At 41.2% G+C, this 18,612-nt stretch overlaps 1 protein-coding gene across 3 annotated transcripts in view; it reads right to left on the bottom strand.

Moving 5' to 3' along the window:
- Nucleotides 1-18,612, bottom strand: part of slc10a7 (solute carrier family 10 member 7) — a 252,486-nt gene that overhangs the window by 124,145 nt on the left and 109,729 nt on the right. Inside the window, exon 6 of one of the 3 annotated variants that reach the window (XM_048603150.1) lies at nucleotides 17,755-17,828. The exons of the other annotated variants lie outside the window; for them this stretch is intronic. Within the exon in view, the coding sequence (XP_048459107.1) occupies nucleotides 17,799-17,828 (30 nt within the window). The 3' untranslated portion in view covers nucleotides 17,755-17,798. Of the gene's footprint in view, nucleotides 1-17,754; nucleotides 17,829-18,612 lie in introns of those variants that run through there. 3 annotated transcript variants of the gene reach the window in all.

Raw genomic sequence — 18,612 nt, 5'->3', positions numbered from 1 at the left:
CACTTGCCTTCTTAACTACCTGCTGTACCTGCAAGCTTACTTTCAGCGACTGGTGCACAAGGACACCCAGGTCCCGCTGCACACTCCCCTCTCACAATTTATAGCCATTCAGGTCATCATTATGCATTGCACAAGCTTTAAACAAATTACATGCCATTTGATCAGAAATTACACAAATAGTAAAATTGTGTTAAAAAATATCAACGAAATACATGGGAAAAGTTTTAGGTACTTTGCATAGAATTAGCTCTGAATAAACAGCTTTCTGGGAAAGGAAAGGTAGATCACTCCAAACCATGTTGAAGATGTAAAAATTCATTAATTATGAACATAGTTTAAAACTTAAAGGTGTCTTCACCAATTAGCCTGAAGAGGTGTACGGCACACAAAATAGTGAAGCAAATAGCAGCTCATCCAGGAATGATATATTTTAAATCATTTTTGAACATTCACTTATAACGGATTTTTAAGCATCTCAGCACGATAAGCAAAGTCACATGGGCTAAGGAAACATGAAAAAAATCAATTAAAATCAGGTTACAGCACTAGAGAGTGAATTATTTTTGGCAGGTACTTGATACAATGTACTTAATACTTCAAATAGGTCAAATTAACAGAATTTCACCATTCCAATTATATGAAAAACAAGACACAAAATCCCAAAGGACATGTTCCAAACATTGATACAAGTTACAAACACAATGGCGTAACTCCATGGAATTGACTCTTCTTGCGTTTTAAATTGGGGAAAAAAAAAGCACAAATCTTATTTCCACGTTTTTTACAGTTTTCAACTATTTTGTATAACATATTAATCACCAGTCCTTCCCAGCACCATCTCCTCTGGAAGTTGGATATTACTATGTTTTTCCTTCATGTTCTTTCTTTATGCTGCTTGAACTCTTTTTTTTAAAATAGGTAACAATGGTACATTTGGAGTTGCATAGTCTTCCACCTGTTCCTCTCATTCTCTCCACCTTTGAATGTTGAAACTATACAGATCAGCATTCAGACCCAAAACTGCATGCTGAAATCAGACCTTACACAGTTGATCTTGTTAATTTACTGGATAAAGGGTTTGGTATTGTCTCCTAGATAATTCAATCTTTCCCCTAATCCTAGGAATTAGTTGAGTCCATATTCACTGCATTCCCTCCAAGGTGTCTTGGCAAGGAGACCAGAGGTAATTTTTAAAATTCATCCATGGTATGTGCATGTCGTTGGTTAGGCCAGCATTTATTGCCCATCCCCAGAGGGCAGTTAAGAGTCAACCACATTGTCGTGGGTCTGGAGTTGCATTAGGCCAGACCAAGTAAGGATGACAGATTTTCTTCCCTAAATGACATTAGTGAACTAGATGAGCTTTTACAATAATTGACACTTGTTACATGACTGTTCTTAGACTATCTTTTTACTCCAGAAGTGTCTACATTATCTCAGATGGAATCTCATCAAAACCCTATGTGATGCAACTGGGATTTCATTTATTCTTCAAGTCCAATCCATTTGTAACAAAGATTACTATATTTTCCTTCACAATTGTTGCTAATATTTACATAGTCACAAATAAACTCATCAAGCATTATGAGAGAAAATTTATTTATTTGGGGTAGCAAGGATGTAGAGAATGAAGTGGGTTCTGGTGATTGGTATAGATTTATTTGAGAAGATGCTAGATAACTAGATGAGGAAAAAGAAATTTAAGGATACAATGCACAGTGAGGTGGAGTAAGGTGGATGAGGTCAACATCAAAAAGAGCTGTTGAATGGCCTGTTTAAGTGTTTTAAAACTCTATGTAAAGTTAAAACTGGCAAATAGATCCTTAACCGTTCTGTGGCAAACTTTTGTTGCCACATTTTTATAAAAAGTGTTGAGTCAATCTAAAACAGACATTGGATTGCTTGGAATGAACTTTAATTTGAAATCAATTCACACTCAGATAACTATTCTCAACGAGGAATATTTCCTTACTGAACAACACAACTCAATGGAAGTCAAGGTATAACAAGGTGTAGAGCTGGATGAACACAGCAGGCCAAGCAGCATCAGAGGAACAGGAAGGCTGACGTTTCGGGCCTAGACCCTTCTTCAGAAAATGGAAGTCATAACTGTTCATCTGGAATGCATTCATACGGTCAATGTAAATTTCAAAGACAGAGTATAGCCTAACTTGGGTGTGCTTAACAACTGATGGTAAAACACTGCAATTTCGGCCAAGACTGCTCAAAGGCTGCTCCAACAAACCCACCATATGGCAATTCCATGTGTTTACTTTTCACAACTTGATGATGCATTGACATGACAAAATACTGTGATGCATTACATGGAATTAGATATAAAGTACTTGTCAGAAACATGCCCTTTAGCTCAACTAGTCTGTACTAGTAGTTGTACTTCATGCCTCTCCTCCCATTCCATCTGCCACATTGCAAATATCTTTCCATTCTTGTTTCTCTTGCATTTTCATCTGGGTTCCTGTTGAAAACATTGAAACTATTCAATTCAACCAATTCCAGTAATAGCAAGTTCCAAATTCTGAACATTTCTGAATAAAGAAACCAGTCCTTGCCTCCCAATGAGCACATTACCCGTTGCTGTGTATCTACCAGCATTACATACTATACCCCTTCAGCGTAAGTGTGCGAGCAAAGCAACTGCTCTACAAAAGTCTAATCAGCACTTAAGTGCTAAACCCACATGCATTTGATTCAGCATCACCAAGCATGTTGAAATCATACAGATCAGCATTCAGACCCAAAACTGCATGCTGAAAGCAGACCTTTACACAGCTGATCTTGTTAACACAGTAACCATTAGCACCTATGCTCACCCTTTCACCAAAATATTCTGAATTAGTACTCAAGAGAAAGCTCTAACCTGCTCAGTCTTTTCTGATTATCTTATCTCAGTTCTGGTGTCATCAATATTAATCTTTTTGCATCTTCTCCAGTACTTGTACATCCTTTTTTTCTAAATATGGAGTTCAGAACTGTGCACAGTACTCTAAAGTGTTGTCCATGCCCAGGTTTACAATAACTTCACTACTTTTGAATTCTCTTTTCCTGAAATAAATACAACTACAACTCTATATTAGCAATTTTATTTACTTTGCTGACTTCAAATGTTTCTTTTAATGTTTACTCCATTCAGATTTTCATTTTCGAAGTACAATCTGAAATAGCATTTGTTCTACCAAAGATTTCACATTTAAAAAATTTTTGAAACCAATCTGCTATGCAAAAAGTTTGAGTCAATTTCTATACAAGTCATATTTGAGACGTTTACATGTCTGCTTGATTTGGACCCTCATAATACCCTTTACAAAGAGGGCCCTAGTGGCACAGAATTAATGTCCCTACCTCTGGGCCAGAAGGCCTGGGTTCAAATCCCAGCTGCTCCAGAAGTGTGCAATAACATCCTTGAACAGTTTGATTAGAAAATATCTATCATATACAAGGGTTGGGTATCTAATTGAGCCCACTGACTGGCCAGCTACCAACCTTAGGCCTTTCTTGATCACTAAAACACTGCCCTACACTCCATTCTCCTACACATCACCCATTACAAGATGCAGCACAGACTTTTTTTTTCTTTGTTGAACGTTCTACACGCTGAGTGTGAAAGCAGTCCTGTACATCCTGTTAGAACTCAATTTTCTTTTCTCATTTTGTTATTTATTCCTACAGTTTATTCATGGATTGTTGATACCTTCCATGATTATTATACTGTGGTTGCTACTTATCTTGTTGCAGGTTTTCCAAAAATGAGCCACCTCATTTGTTACTTAGCCATTTATAGAATATGTCTATTAAGGCATTGAAACCTTTTACTGATTCAATCCATACAGATTCTGTATATACTTTTTCTACTTTTTACTTTGCTTTCCCCACTGTCATTATCCCGTTTTCATGAGGCTATATTTAACTAGTAGATCTATTCCACCTCCACATTCATTCCTAATGCCAAGAGATTAGGATGCAGAGGGTTGTCTCAGCCATGTTTTCACAGACATGATTGTAATGCATCATACATTTTTTTCCAGTCCTCGATATGAATCAGGAGTATAAGACTGAAACACTTGAGAAATTTAACAGACAATTGTTTCATGCTGAAAACAATTTCGATACATTATGTAAAGTAGAAATTTTTCTTTATCTCTTTCCTTTATAAATTTACAGAATCTTTCCCATTCCTTCAGCCTATGGAATTGCTACACAACTTGCAGTGTATACACCGTACAATGTTTAATAAAAAAAATTACACAAGCAGCGTTACTGGTCATTCTATTGGAAAAGGGCTTTCAAATTTGTGCTCACTGCTGGGTACATTTTCCAATATTAGCTTTTCTGAAAGGTGGGAACCATTAGAGAATCCAATTTAATATGGAGAGTGAGTAGGATATAAAATATTAATTTAAAACTACAAAGAAATTTAACATTCAAAGGATTAACAGCTGGTAGAGCTAGTCAAAGGTGAATCAGTTTTTTCTGTTCCCTTTGCAAACACAGTAAATTCATGACTATGCAATATATCAACTATCATTGAAGCCCAACATTTATTTTAAAATTTTCATTAGAAATACTGAATGTAGCCATGGGGAACTCCCTATTACTTTGTCTAAAAAACAAGAAAGTTATATATCAATGACACAGATTTGGTGAACCTCACAGATTCCAATTCATTAATAATTCAAATTATGAGGGGCTTTTGACAAAGTAGAACTCTGATTTGTCTAGGAAGGCATTTCAGAGAATTTTCAAGGTGCTATATTTCATCACAATAGAGATAACTTTATTTTTGAGGTTTTCCACACTGCAGGAATAAAACTCAACTGTGTATAAATTTATACTGAACATTTTAAAAGATGAGCAAAGATAAAAAAAATTCTTGCTGAGAATCAGAACTTTTAATGAAATGTGGATCTAGAAACTGTTGAACAGTTGTTATTAGTGAAGGTTAATTAATATCGTCACTCATTTTAACTAATCAAGAGCACATACTATTTCAAAACTCAATGAATGTATTTAACAGACCAACGCAGAAATATGCCAGTTCTTGAACTTCCACAACATACACAAGCTTGCTTTCATCTCATTAGCAAATAACTACATAGAATTTACAGCATAGAACCAACCATTTCAGTCCAGTTAAGCTCCCCATTAGCTTGCTCTCACTTTACTCAATCTAACCTCATCGACATTTTCTGTTTTCTCTTCCTTTCTTTGAACATTTCTTTATTTCATTCATAGAATCCCTATAGTGTGGAAACAGGCCCTTCGGCCCAACAAGCCCACACCGACCCTCAGTGAATCCCACCCAGACCTGTCCCCCTATAACCCACCTAATCTACACATTCCTGAACACTATGGACAATTTAGCATGGCCAATCTATCTAGCCTGCACATCTTTGGACTGTGGGAGGAAACCGGAGCACCTGGAGGAAACCCACGCAGACACGGGGAGAATGTGCAAACTCCACTCAGACAGTCGCCCAAGGGTGGAATCGAACCCGGGTCCCTGGCGCTGTGAGGCAGCAGTGCTAACCACTGACCCACCGTGCCGCCTTTAGTTTAGCTTCCCCTTTATTTACCTCAGTTTCTCAGTGTGGTACACAGATCCATAAACTAACCTGGTTAACACTGTCCTGAAATGTCTATTGGATTTATTAGTGCTACAACAAAATTATGCCCTTATATTGGACTCATCCTCTGATGGAAATCATTTCTGGGTCTACCTCTGTCAAACATAATCTAAAAAATGTCTTTCAATTTAGTGGGGTATGATCAAGATATTCACAGATAAACAAAAATTAGTAGCATGGTAAATATTGAGCAGGATAGAAATGGCCTGGTCAGGTAGGTACCAGATTAAATGGTGGTAGCTTAGAGCTGCCCTGCCAAGTCTCGCACTTTCTTTCTGGGCATAGACAGGGATTGAGAGGTCCAGATATATGGGATGGTGTAGAAGAGGGACATCCTCTTCCCAAAGGACCACAAGAGGCGGCCACAGCACCAGATCCTACCAGGTTAGTCAGAGGAAATCACCCAGGACTGTTTGGTCTCCAAGGTCAATGAACTTTGCCACTTTGCCAGGGTAAACACCAGAATTTTCACTGGGCTACCTTACACACAGAGCAAATACAAACAAGGCTTATGCTTTATAACTCATTTTTGCATGCAACATCTTCGCTATTTCACTCACACCTATCCCATCCAATGGCATGGTCCCTGTGCTGCCTACCCTCACACTCAGGATTCCTCATGACTTATTCCGCACCTGCACTGGCATTAACAGCAGTGCCACCCACTTGCATTTCACTCAATTTTCCATTCTCATTCAAGGCAAAATGGCCCAGTGAAAAAGGCCAAAGATGGGCCAGGACAGGAGATCTTGGGTCTTGATGGCAAAAACCTGGACAGCTCCCTGGGGTGTAGGAAACTTTCATGTCCCAGCAACCATGAAAGACTCATTGCTCACTGCCATGCTATCTTTCCATTACCCCTTTGTATATTTAATGCCAACATGCCACAAGTTGTTCACCTTGTTCACGACATTCTTCCTTTCGTCTCCTAGAGGTACCAGGCGGATGTCCACAATTGCTGTGCTCAACATGGATGTCCTGGAAGACATGCCCTCGTCTATGAAGAGGACAGCACAGATACCTCAGAATAAGCAGCAGCAGGGCTGTTTCCTTCCCCTCCACAACCAGATCAGACAACACCCTGGTCTGGTGGATAGTTTATCTAGATTTGAGTCCAGAGAACCTGCTGGTGCGCTCTTTACTGCCCACATCTCCGCAGCTGGCCAAGGGAAAAATGTCTCAGGATAGTGTATCTCAGAGGACAGCCAGGTCCAAGCAACTTCACAGCTCGAGTCAAGACAGTACCCCTTGGTGTCAGAAATTAGGGACTTCATACATAGGTACAAGGAAACACAGTGGCATCAGGTAAGTTTGCTGAGGGCACTGAGCAACCTAATGCAAAGGCTGCAGTATTGTCGCAAAGCTATTTGCACTATGCTACCTCAGGTATGGAAGCATCTGGCTGCATCCCTGGCCAGGTTGGCGGCTGTCCGGCAACCAGGTACAACAGCCTCAGAATCTACTTGATATGCGCACAGACCTGCTTTCTATCTCTCTAGCCCCTGGTACTCAGCACCAATAGAGAGGGATGAAGGATTTTGACCTCAGTTCAAATGTCCTTTCGTCACAAGGGGACAGAAGAGGACAATAAGACACCTAAATGGAGGAGAAACCACATACAGGACTCAAGAAGTATCCTCTCAGGGCATTCCAGAGGTGGCCAGGCTTACCATCTCCAACCTGCTTGCCACCCTGAGCCCTACTGGAGTTCAAGATGAGGAGCCTGCACTTGAGTAGGACGTATTCTGCATATCTGGGTCCTCTGGTTAGAAATGTCACAGAAGTGAGGTCACCCGAACAAACATTCATAGCCAAAAGGCTCTAACGGAGGGCAGGCTCCCTCCACCTCAGCTGTAAACCCTAGGACTACACAGAGACGTAGTGGGGAAGGAAAGAAAGAAGCCAATCTTCCGAGGACACATGGGATGCACTGGTGACATCACTGTACATTGATTTTCACATTGGTAAATATACTCTCTTTTCACCATCACCTACGCATAGAGTCTCTATCTAGCCTCAAATGCAACACTGAAGGTCATGAACCCACCCATTCTTAGAGCTACATAAAGGCGGGGTGGGGGGGGTGGTGGGGAAGGTCAGGTTAGGTCAGTTGGTTTGCAATGCAGAGTCAGTTAACAGCACGCGTTCAATTCCTACATCAGCTGAGGTTACTGTGAAGGACTTTCCTTCTCATCCTCTTCTCCTTGCCTGAGGTACAATGACCCTCAAGTTAAACCATACCTTACTAATGAGAGAGCAGCCCAATGGTCTAGTTATTTTACCTTTAGAGCTACATAATGTGCAATGATCCAACGTGTGTAAAGTGAAGAGTGCGTGGGACATGGAGTTAGTCTGCATATGGGAGGCTAATGCCTAAGAACCACAAGGAATATAGGGTGTTTCATCCTCACTGTATGGGTTGGTACCTGGTCTCCAGTTGTCTTGGACCCCTTTGCCACTGGATCAAGATCCTGCGCTACAAAATCTATAGAATATCTGCAGAATCTAGACAGTAAGAATCTGATGATTCTATGAAAGCCCATGTGGTAAATCACATGGCACCTAGCACATTCTACACGTTCAGGATGAAGTTCAGAACAAGGAATGTCAGGACCCTTATGGACAGTCCTGCCAGGGTCAGACGAACACTGTACCGCCATCATTGCTCAGGAATGCAGGTCCTATGATATTGACAGGGGGAAGCATGCTAAGAGACAAAGGTAGTAGCTACAACTTTTCTAGAAAGGCAAGGCTGAAGAGCGCCACATCCATGGAGTTAGCTTCACCACCAAAAACGAACTGGTGGACTAACTTAAAGACCTCCCCCCACTCCCCGACCCTGTGGAAGAAGTGGACGCCTCATGACGCTCCGATTCACCTTGCTTGGAATGAGTATGTCGCAGTATTCAGTGCATATGCAACAATGCTCAATGTAGTAGCTCAGGACAAGGAAAAATTCTACTCCAGCCTTGTCCAATCTCTCTCGCGGGTCCCTGCAGTGGACAGACAAATTGTTCTGGGTGACTTCAACGCCAGAGTCGGCAAAAGTGTATACCTTTGGGGTGATGTAATTGGGAAAGAGTAAAGAAGCAAAACTCCAATGGCACCCTTCTCCTGACCATATGCCACGAACACCACCTCCTCATCACCAACACACTGTCCCAAAGGGACAAATACAAGATGTGACAGCACCCACACTCCAAACACTTGCACCTCCTTGACTATGTCATCATCAGAGTGAGGGATTTGAAAGTTGTTAAAAATCAAATGTGCCATGATAGGAGAAGACATTTGCCTAATCTGAGCCAGGATCAACATAAATATACTGCCACCGCAGCAGAGACAACAGAAGCAGTGCCACAAAAAGTTCAACATTGAGGCACTTAAAGACCTGGAAAAAATAGTCTCATACTACCAACCCCTCTCCACAAATCTAGTGACCCTCGGCGACACAGAGTCACGAGATCTCAACAGCCTCTGTTTGCCTTAAAGACCGCCATCATCAATGCCTTCAAAAACTCGGTCAGCCACTCAACTAGGAAACACCAAGACCGGTTTGATGAGAACGAACAGGAGATCTAAGAATGCTAAGCTGGATGTACATGGCATTTCTGAGTGGAAAACAACAATCGCACTCGGCAGATCTAAAAGGCAACTGAAGGCCAAGTTCCAACAATAAACCCACAACATAAAGAACATGTGACGGATGGAGAAAGTACTGGAGGCCTGACAAATGGCTGAAAACAATGATATGAATGGTTTCTTCTGTGCTGTCAAGACCACATACAGACCAAGCATCCAAGGCCCCACACTGCTGGCCAAGGACAGAATGACTCTTAAAGATAAAGAAGCAAGCAAACAACACTGGGGGGAGCATTCAGAGACCCCCTCAACCAGGGTTCTGTCGTCAATCCAAAAATCTTGAATGCATCCCACAGTATACTACATGCCACAAGCTCAGCAACACCTCAGCCTTGCACAAGTAGAGAAGGCCGTCTACCAGCTTAAGAACAAGAAGGCTGCTGGAGCAGATGGTATGTCTGCTGAGGTATTGAAGTGCAGAGGCAAAAAAACTCCTGCTGCAACTACATACCCTTGCCTGCCTTATCTGGAAGGAGGACAGCATCCGAGGAGAGCTCCACGATACCACAGTTGTGAGCATTTTCAAAAACGGGAACAAGTCCGACATGGGGAATCTCCCTGCTGTCAACCACTGGAAAAGTCAACACCAAGATTCTCCTCAACCGTTTCTTCCCTGAGGCAGAGGAACTCCTCCCAGAGTCACAATGTGGCTTTAGGCCACAGAGGGGCACAATGGGCATGATCTTCACCTTGCTACAGCTGCAAGTGCAGAGAAAAGAACCTACCCCTGCACATGACCTTCTTCAATTTTACTTAGGCCTCTGACATCATGAATTAGGAAGCATTCTGGAGCATCCTTCTCCGCTTTGGTAGCACCATGACGTTTGCCACCATCCTTTGCCTGCTCCACAGTGACATGGAAGTCATGATAGTGACAAATGGCTCCACCACTGACCCATTCACCATTTGGACTCGTGTCAAGCAGGGCTGCTTCATCACCCCACCACTGTTCTCCATCTATCTCGCTGCAATGTCTCACCTCATGCCAACAAACTCCCCACTGGAGTGGAATTAACTGACAGAATCTGCAGGAAATTATTCAACCTCCATTGCCTTCAGGACAAAACCAAAGTCACCCCAACCAATGCTCTCGGGCTGCAGTATGCATATGATGCTTGCATATGTGCAATCTCAGAGGATGTACTCCAGACCATCGTCAGCACCTTTACAGAGGCATTTGAGAGCATTAGTCTCACTCCGAGCATCTGCAAGACGAAGGTCCTCCACCAATCTGGCCTGGCATTGCGAAGCAAGCCCTCAATCAAGGTCCATGGGGAGGCCTTAGAGAATGTTAACCACTTCTAGTTACTCAGGAGTGTGCTGTCGGTCAAAACAGCTATTGAAGAAGAGATCCAGTACCGCCTCCAATGTGCTGTCACAGCCTTCGGTGCCTGAGGAAAAGGGTGTTCCAGGACAACAACATCAGACCTGACACCAAGATCATGGTTTACAGAGCTGAGGTGGGTTCCTGCCCTCTTATACAGCTAAGACGTGGGCTGTCTACAGCAGTTACCTCAAGATGCTGGAGTAGTACCATCAATGCTGCCTGCACAAAATCCTGCATATCCGCTGGGAAGAAAAATGTATCAACACTAGTGTCCTCAGCTAGGCCAACGTCAAGGCACTGACCACTCTTCATTGGCTATGATGGGCCGGGCACAAGCCTTCCCATGCAGGTGCTCTGCTCCCGACTTCGAAATGGCAGGCAAGCCCAAGGTTGACAGAGGAAGCTCTTCAGTGATACCATCAAGACCTCACTGGCGAAGTGTAGAATCCCTACAGATACCTGTGAATCACTGGCCCAAGAACATCCGAAGTGGAGGAGGTGCATCTAGGAAGGTGTTGAGCACCTCGAGACTTGCTGAAAAGTGGAAGCCAGACAGAAACAGTGAAAGAAGCGCACCGCCACACCAACAGCCCTCCCACCCTTTCCCGCAGATGCTTTCTGCCCCAAGTGTAACAAAGCCTGTGGTAGCCACATCAATCTGTACAGCTACCCACGGACTCACCTTGAGAGTTGTAGAGAATCATCCTCATCTGCGAGGGACTGCCAATGAATGAATGAATGCGTCTGTGTAATCATGCTGTCTTTGAAGTTCCTCCATCGCTCAAATTTGAAGCTTTCTCCCTCAGAGAACAAAACATTTACCCTGCCTACTCAGGTTGTAGTTGCAGCCATTTTCATTCTCCATTGAGCATTTCTTACTTATTTGATGATGATGGCAGTAGCAGCCATTCTTTGTTCAGTGGGTTTTATGCTGTCTCTCTCAGAGACCTAACATAAACATTCCCTTCCTGGTAGCCCTCTTCAGAGACCCAGAGAGACTTCATCCTTCCTCAAGAACCCGAGTCTGCACCTGGCTACTTTTACCCTCACCTCCATATTGTGTCAACATGCCATGTTAAGGCACTGTCTCCAATTCCCATGGAAGCCAGGGTTCTGCTTACATTGACGAACTCCCCCTAACATGACCCATTTTCTCTCCAATACGCATATATATTTCTACATATATTGCTTTGCTCTTCTTCAGTATTGCCGTCACCTCTGCATCCCAGCATTCTGACTCCAATTCCCAGTATTGGGTTCCCCCGCCTCCCTCCCATAGCACTGGCCTCCTGATAATCGTGATTCCCTGGACAGGTTACACTCGCCCCATAATGCTGACTGTGACTGACCTTTGGCTGTCTGACGAAGCTCTTGGATGCAATTTGGACATTGCCCTTTATTTCCTGTGCTGGAAACCCCTGGCTGAAGAATATCTCCCTGGACTTTACAGAGGACTATTCCCCTTCGACTTGGAGACCTCAGCACATGCAGCTTGCTTCCAAGTAACCTCAGAACTGCACTGTGTGCCAGGAGCTTGACATAGCACACTGACGTACAGAAAGAGGTTCACTCCCTTGATTGATGTCTGCTGATAAAAATAACAAGCTGCCTGGCTTTGTGTCTGTGCTAAACTGTTAGGCAATGTAACAGTACTGTGAAGCTTTGATTTCTGAACAGATGTCTTACAGGCACTTCTGAAAATCTATGTATAGAATCTGACAACATTTCCTTTATCTATACACTGATTTCCTCAGAAGAAAATAAATTAGTGACGTACGATCTGGGGTTTTTTCTTATCTTTGACTGCACAAGATTAATTCATAACTTTTAAAAAAAAAAATAAATTAAGCTCAGTTATTACTTCTGACACTATAATTTGCATTGTCCAACCAAACAGACAAAGTTATTTAAATTTGGGACCTTACTTTCCTCTCCATATGGCAGGGTTTCCCAATGTGGGGGTCAGGACCTCAAGTGATGTTGCAAGCCAGAGTTTTGGGGTCACAGGCTCTGAACTCACAATGGCTGTTGTGGAACAATGCACTGTTTCCCAGTTCTACTCCAGGGATCATAACAATGATCAAGCCTTGAAATGGGGTAACAGCAGGGAAAAGTTTGGAAAGCACTGCTGTATGAACGCTAATTATTTGAAGGAAGTGCTCCTACTAATCAAATCACCAAGTGCCATAGCTTCTTCAGATCCTGTAGTCGTGCAATTTCTGAGCTAAAGAGACTTCAATAAATGTTCAGTCCTGATGACAAAGCTCCAGTTCTTCTGCTCAAATAAACTCCATGTGCAAAACTTTCATTGCTGACAAATCTCAATCATCTTTTGACAAAGCATTGCAAATAGAAGAGAGAATTTTGAGTCCTTTGATTAGCCAGAAATGTTAATACACATCTCAGAACAAGGATTGCTAGTAGTTCATACAAAACCAAAAAATATTGTCGACGATTCCTACTTTTTTATGAACACTGCAAAGTAGAGACGGCATGGCCTTTCGTTGCATTTCAAATGGTGATCACTTTATTTTGAGATGTCTAAGAGAAAAGTTACAAGGCACTAACTAATTTTAAATGTTTGTTTTTTGGAAAATATGTTTTACTTACCAGATTACAAAATTAATCAAATATTTAAAAAATAATTGTCATGCTTTGACTGATGAAACATTTGTGGTCTGTTGGTATACACTAGTTAACACAAAAAACACCAATTGATAAATGGAAAATTGGAATATTTTGAACAAGCTTTCATAAATATAAAAACTGACCTTTCTAAAAGCATTCTTAAACCTCAAAACAACAAGAATGAATAATTTAAACCCCTGAAACTTTACATATACAGAGCAGATCAAGCAGGTTACTGGCATTTTCACTTCAAATTTGTTTAGTCTTTAGTCAGTTTGCTTCATCTGCATTTCTAACACCTGCTTCAGACAGTTCTCAACCATATTGCCAAGTACAGTGCATTTTCTTTTGTCTTAAACTATCAACATCGTTCTACAAGAATTGTATGGCTCGAGGGAGAATTATCAAAAATGTCAGCATCTGAAGAGAAAATCATGTGATGGGAGGCCTCTATTTTAAAAATAAAAGGTAAAAGGATTTGAAGTGAGTAGAAATAAGAAATGCTTTTGATCTTACATGTTATGATGGCGTATATTGTAATTTCCAATTTTTCACATAATTTTTCAATCAGCAAAAAAAAAAAGACATTATTTTCCAAGAGCAAATTAAACATGGTTGCAACATCACACATTAAGAAAAAATGGTGAGCATTTGTAAAGAGAACAGTTGTTAATTCATGGTAAAGCACTCGGTCAGAATTGACCACTCCCCACAGAGACTGAATGGTCTGTTTTGTTCCTGCACTTAAGATATCCAACATCTGCAGTTTGTTACTTAGAGTTTAATTTAACTTCTACACTGTCAACAATTCACCCGTGGCTATTTCTTTTAATCATCTCCCCCTCGCTCAGCTGAGCTGATTTAGGTACATCAATCACAAGTTTCCTGTTGCCGAACTTCTTATGCCCCAGTGCAAATGTCCAGTAATAACATATTCACTTTGGCAATGATCAGAACCAAGAATTCAACCACGTTAAAAACCAAGAAACACCAAAAACTGGTAGGGAAAAGTAAACAGCATGCAAATTACACAGAATACATATCAGAATGAAGTCATCAAGTCAACCTGGTCCATGTCAGTGTTTATGCTCTACAGGAGCTTCCTCCCACTCCACTTCAGCCAGCTCCTACAGCATAATCTGTTCCTTTCTCCTTTATGTTAACATAGTCTCTTCTTAAATACAATTCCCTCAACTATTTCTTGTGGCCTTGATTGCCAAATTCTAAACACTATGAATAAAAATGTTTTCCACAATCATATAACGGACATATTAATCACTCCCTTATATTTTCGGTCTCTCCTTCTTCTTTATGTCAACTAATCTTCCATAATCTTAAATATCTCAACAGAAGCCTTCTCTGATTTATACAAGGCTTTAAGCTAAAGAAATAAACTTGAGACATAATATTTCATCGCTAAAATTATTGATACATAAGTTATAAACATAAACAGTTGAGGAATAAAGAAAACATGTATGAGTTTAGCAGTTTAAAACTGGATTTCATAATCTTCCCTGTTCCGAAATTCCTTGCATTTCCTCCCCACCCTGCTCATTCCAACACCTACTCCTCACCTTCTTCAAACTTACCTGGTTTCATACTACAATCTTCCCGAGTTGCTATGGAATCCTGGTGTTAAAGCCCTTCCCACTCAATAGCCTACCAACTATTACTCTGCCTGGTTGCATCTGCAGAATTAAAAAAGAGTTACTCAGGGCCTACCTTTTTTTTGATTTAGGTTGTCAAACTTAAGCCAGCCATTCTGAGCTTTCCCTAAATTAATAACCAGCTAAATAACAAAATAATACAAAGCTTTCACAAATGGAAAAAAAAACAGAACTGGTATATTTCTGCTTTGATCTGTTAAGCACATGCTTGGGATGTATGCATTGACACCTGCTCTTGACTAGTTAAATTGATTAACTACTATTTAATGACTTACTTTAGTTAATAAATATTGGTCAACAGTATTTAGTCCCACATAAATGTTTTTAAGTTGCTAATAATCCTAGCAACAGATTTTGTTACTTCAGTACATTTTCTAAAATTTTCACTAGTTTTGCTTTTCTTAATGATCATGCATTGCAGAAAGCATCAAACATGAAAAGGCTTTCTGCAATGTGATAAAATATATCATATTAAAAATTATCTGAACTGCCTTCCCAGACAAATCAGAGTTCTACAATGACAGAAGTCCCTAAAGATTTGAATTATTAATAGGGAATGTGTCCCCAGCATGCCATGCACGCATCTGCTGCTTTTCTATTTTTTACAAGTACAAACCCAGCCAACCCACATGTTTTTTTTAAGTTAGGACTTGAGTGAGGAAGTTGCTGTGGCTTTTTCATCCCTTGAACAAGCAGGAACAGAGACCATAAGAAGGTTAAATAGGTATGTTTGCTAACTTTCCTGTAAAAAAATGATCAGGAGGAGCAGGATTGCAGTTACATTGATGCATACGCTAGAACTGATTTATGTCTGTAACGTGCTATTGAGTAAGAAATGGATATATCAGAAAAAAGGTTTCATTTTATTTGAGACTCCATTTGCTTTGTTTAATATCAACCATATTGTGAATAATTGGAGCTTCCTTTGGAGAAATACATTTAGAGCATTTAATGCTCATCAGCAATACACAGTCATTGTTGGCAATCTCTCACTAACGAGAATAATTGTTCACCATGGAAATTGTGTCATTGGTGATGGGATCTGTGGATCCTTGTGTGTCTGCTGAGCCCAATCCTAGAGCCACATCTCCAACCACATGTTTGGCAGGTGTTGTCAGGAGGTGGAAGTGCTCCTTGGCCTCAAGACAGCCAGTATTCCCTTCTCCAGCTGCTTTTCCATACTTCCTCTTGCCAACGGGTCTTCTCAGAGAATTGTGTCCCTTCATATAGGAGCTTCCTCCTGAACGAGGATCTCCCATATGTTGACATATGTTGAATTGCTTGAGAGAAGCCTTCACAGTGTCTTTGAAACATTTCCTTTGTCTTCCTCTTGATCGAGTGCCTTCCTTGAGCTGGAAGAACATTTGCTATAGCAGTCAGAACTCAGCCTTCCTAATCATATGGCTGGCTCAGTGGAGTTGGTTTTCAATGATCATGGCATGATATTGGTGTTATTAGCTGCTTCAAGGGCACAGAGGTTAGTAAACCTGTCCTCACAGATGATGCAGAGTACCCTACTCATTCAACATTATGTTTCTCATCAGCCTTCAGGTGGTATCTGTACATAGTCCAAGTTTCACAGCCACAAAGAGGAGATGTCAGGATCACTACCTTATACAGAAGGAACTTGGTATCAGCTCAGATGTCATGGTTATCGAAGAAGTTCACCCTTAGATGTCCAAAGATGGTGCTCGCAGATTGGACGTGGTGTTGAATCTCCGCAATGATGTCAGCCTTAGATGAGAACTGGCTTCTAGAGAGGAGAGATGTTCCATGTGTGGGAGCTTTTCTCTCTTGATCATAATGAAGGGATGGACCGGAACTTGAACTGGAACAGATTGGTAAAGGATTTGAGTCTTCTGGAGGTTGAGTCTGAAATGAATTCTTCGATATCCATCTGCGAAGGCATTTAGCAAAGCTTGAAGGTTCTCTTCCAAAAGAGCACAGATGACAATGTCATCTGCATACTGAAGTTCCCCAAGCAAGATCGATATCATTTTTTTCTTGGATTTCAACTAGTTGCGGTTGAAAAGTTTATTCCACTGGGAAGTTTATTCTTGCTAAGATGCAGATTGTAGTCAAGATTCTAGTGGAGATTTTTAAATTTGGAGGAGCGCAGCATACTTATCACCTCCATCAACTGTTCCTGAAAATCTGGGACAAAGAAAAAAATCCAAACCGATCCCAGAGATATTGCCATCAACAGTGTCTTCAAGAAAGGAGACAAAAGGTAGACTGTGGGAACCATTGAGGAATCTCCCTCCTCTCCATCACCAGGAAGATCATTACCCAAATCCTTGCTAGGCACCTTCTCCAAGTCTCAGAGGAGATCCTTCCTGAAAGCCATTGTGGCTTCTGACCAAACTGTGGAACGATGAACATGATTTTCATTGCTCAACAACTTCAAAAGAAACTCCAGGAACAACAATCACCATTCTACATGGGCTTTATCAATCTGATCATGACTTTTGACTCAATGAGGAAGTGTTGTGGAAGACACTGTCAAAGGCCAGCTGTCAAGAGAAATTCATCAACGTCCTCCGTCTCTTCCACAACAAGATGTTAGCGAAAATCCTCGCTTATGGCAATATGATAAAATCATTTGAGGTCAAGACATGTGTCATTGCCCTCACCCTACTCTCCATCTTCATTGCCACCATTTTTCATCTTAACAAGATCAAACTTCATAGCAGTGTAGACATTGTCTTCAGGATGGATGGAAAAATACAGAGTACTTTACAGTTAACAATAAATATACTGAAGTTACAACACATTCCTCTTTTCTCCAATCTATACTTCCATCGAGTACTGGAATGCTTGATATCTGAATGTTTTGTATACATCCATCAGATAACTGCAGGCACTTCCTTGTCTAAATTGCTTCTTCATTCTTTATCTATTTACCAATTTCTTGAGCTTGGTCTGCAGGTAATAGTGGCAATACATCAATAAATCAATATTTATGTTGGCTATTGTTCTTCTACTGACAAAAATATAACTGCCAATGTCAGCATGCGTGTGTAAGACAGCTGCAGAGAATTAGCATGCAACTTCTACAGAACAAAACAAAATTAGTTCAAGCATTGTATCAATGTTCTTGAAAACAAAATTATGCCAACAAAAATAGTAGGCAAATTATTTCTGTCCCAGACTCCAAATAACTTTCTCATGCAGAAAGTAAGGAGGCATCGGATAGGGGGAAATGTGGCAGATTGGATTCAGAATTGGCTGATCCTTAGAAGACAAAGGGTGGTAGTGGACGGAAAATATTCAACATGGTGCTCAGTTACGAATGGTGCACCACAAGGATCTGTTCTGGGCCTTCTTCCATTTTGATTTTTGTAAATGATTTGGATGTAGGAGTGGAAGGGTGGATTAGTAAGTTCGCGGACGATACGAAGGTGGGTCGAGTTGTGCATAGTGGGGAGGGCTGTTCTAGGTTACAAAGGGACATCGATAGGATGCAGAGCTGGGCTGAAAAGTGGCAGATGGAGTTTAACCCTGAAAAGTGTGAGGTGATTCATTTTGGAAGGACAAATTTGAAATCAGAATGCAGGGTTAACGGAAAGATTCTTGGCAGTGTGGAGGAGCAGAGGGATCTCGGGGCTCATGTCCAGAGTTCCTTGAAAGCTGCCACCCAGGTGGATAGAGTGGTTAAGAAGGCGTATGTTGTGTTAGCTTTCATTAATAGATGGATTGAGTTCAA

This window comes from Rhincodon typus, chromosome 1, assembly GCF_021869965.1.
Source record: "Rhincodon typus isolate 14 chromosome 1, sRhiTyp1.1, whole genome shotgun sequence".
Taxonomy (NCBI): domain Eukaryota; kingdom Metazoa; phylum Chordata; class Chondrichthyes; order Orectolobiformes; family Rhincodontidae; genus Rhincodon; species Rhincodon typus.
The sequence above is the reverse complement of the archived record's forward strand: the minus strand, read 5'-3'. Positions and strand labels throughout refer to the sequence as shown.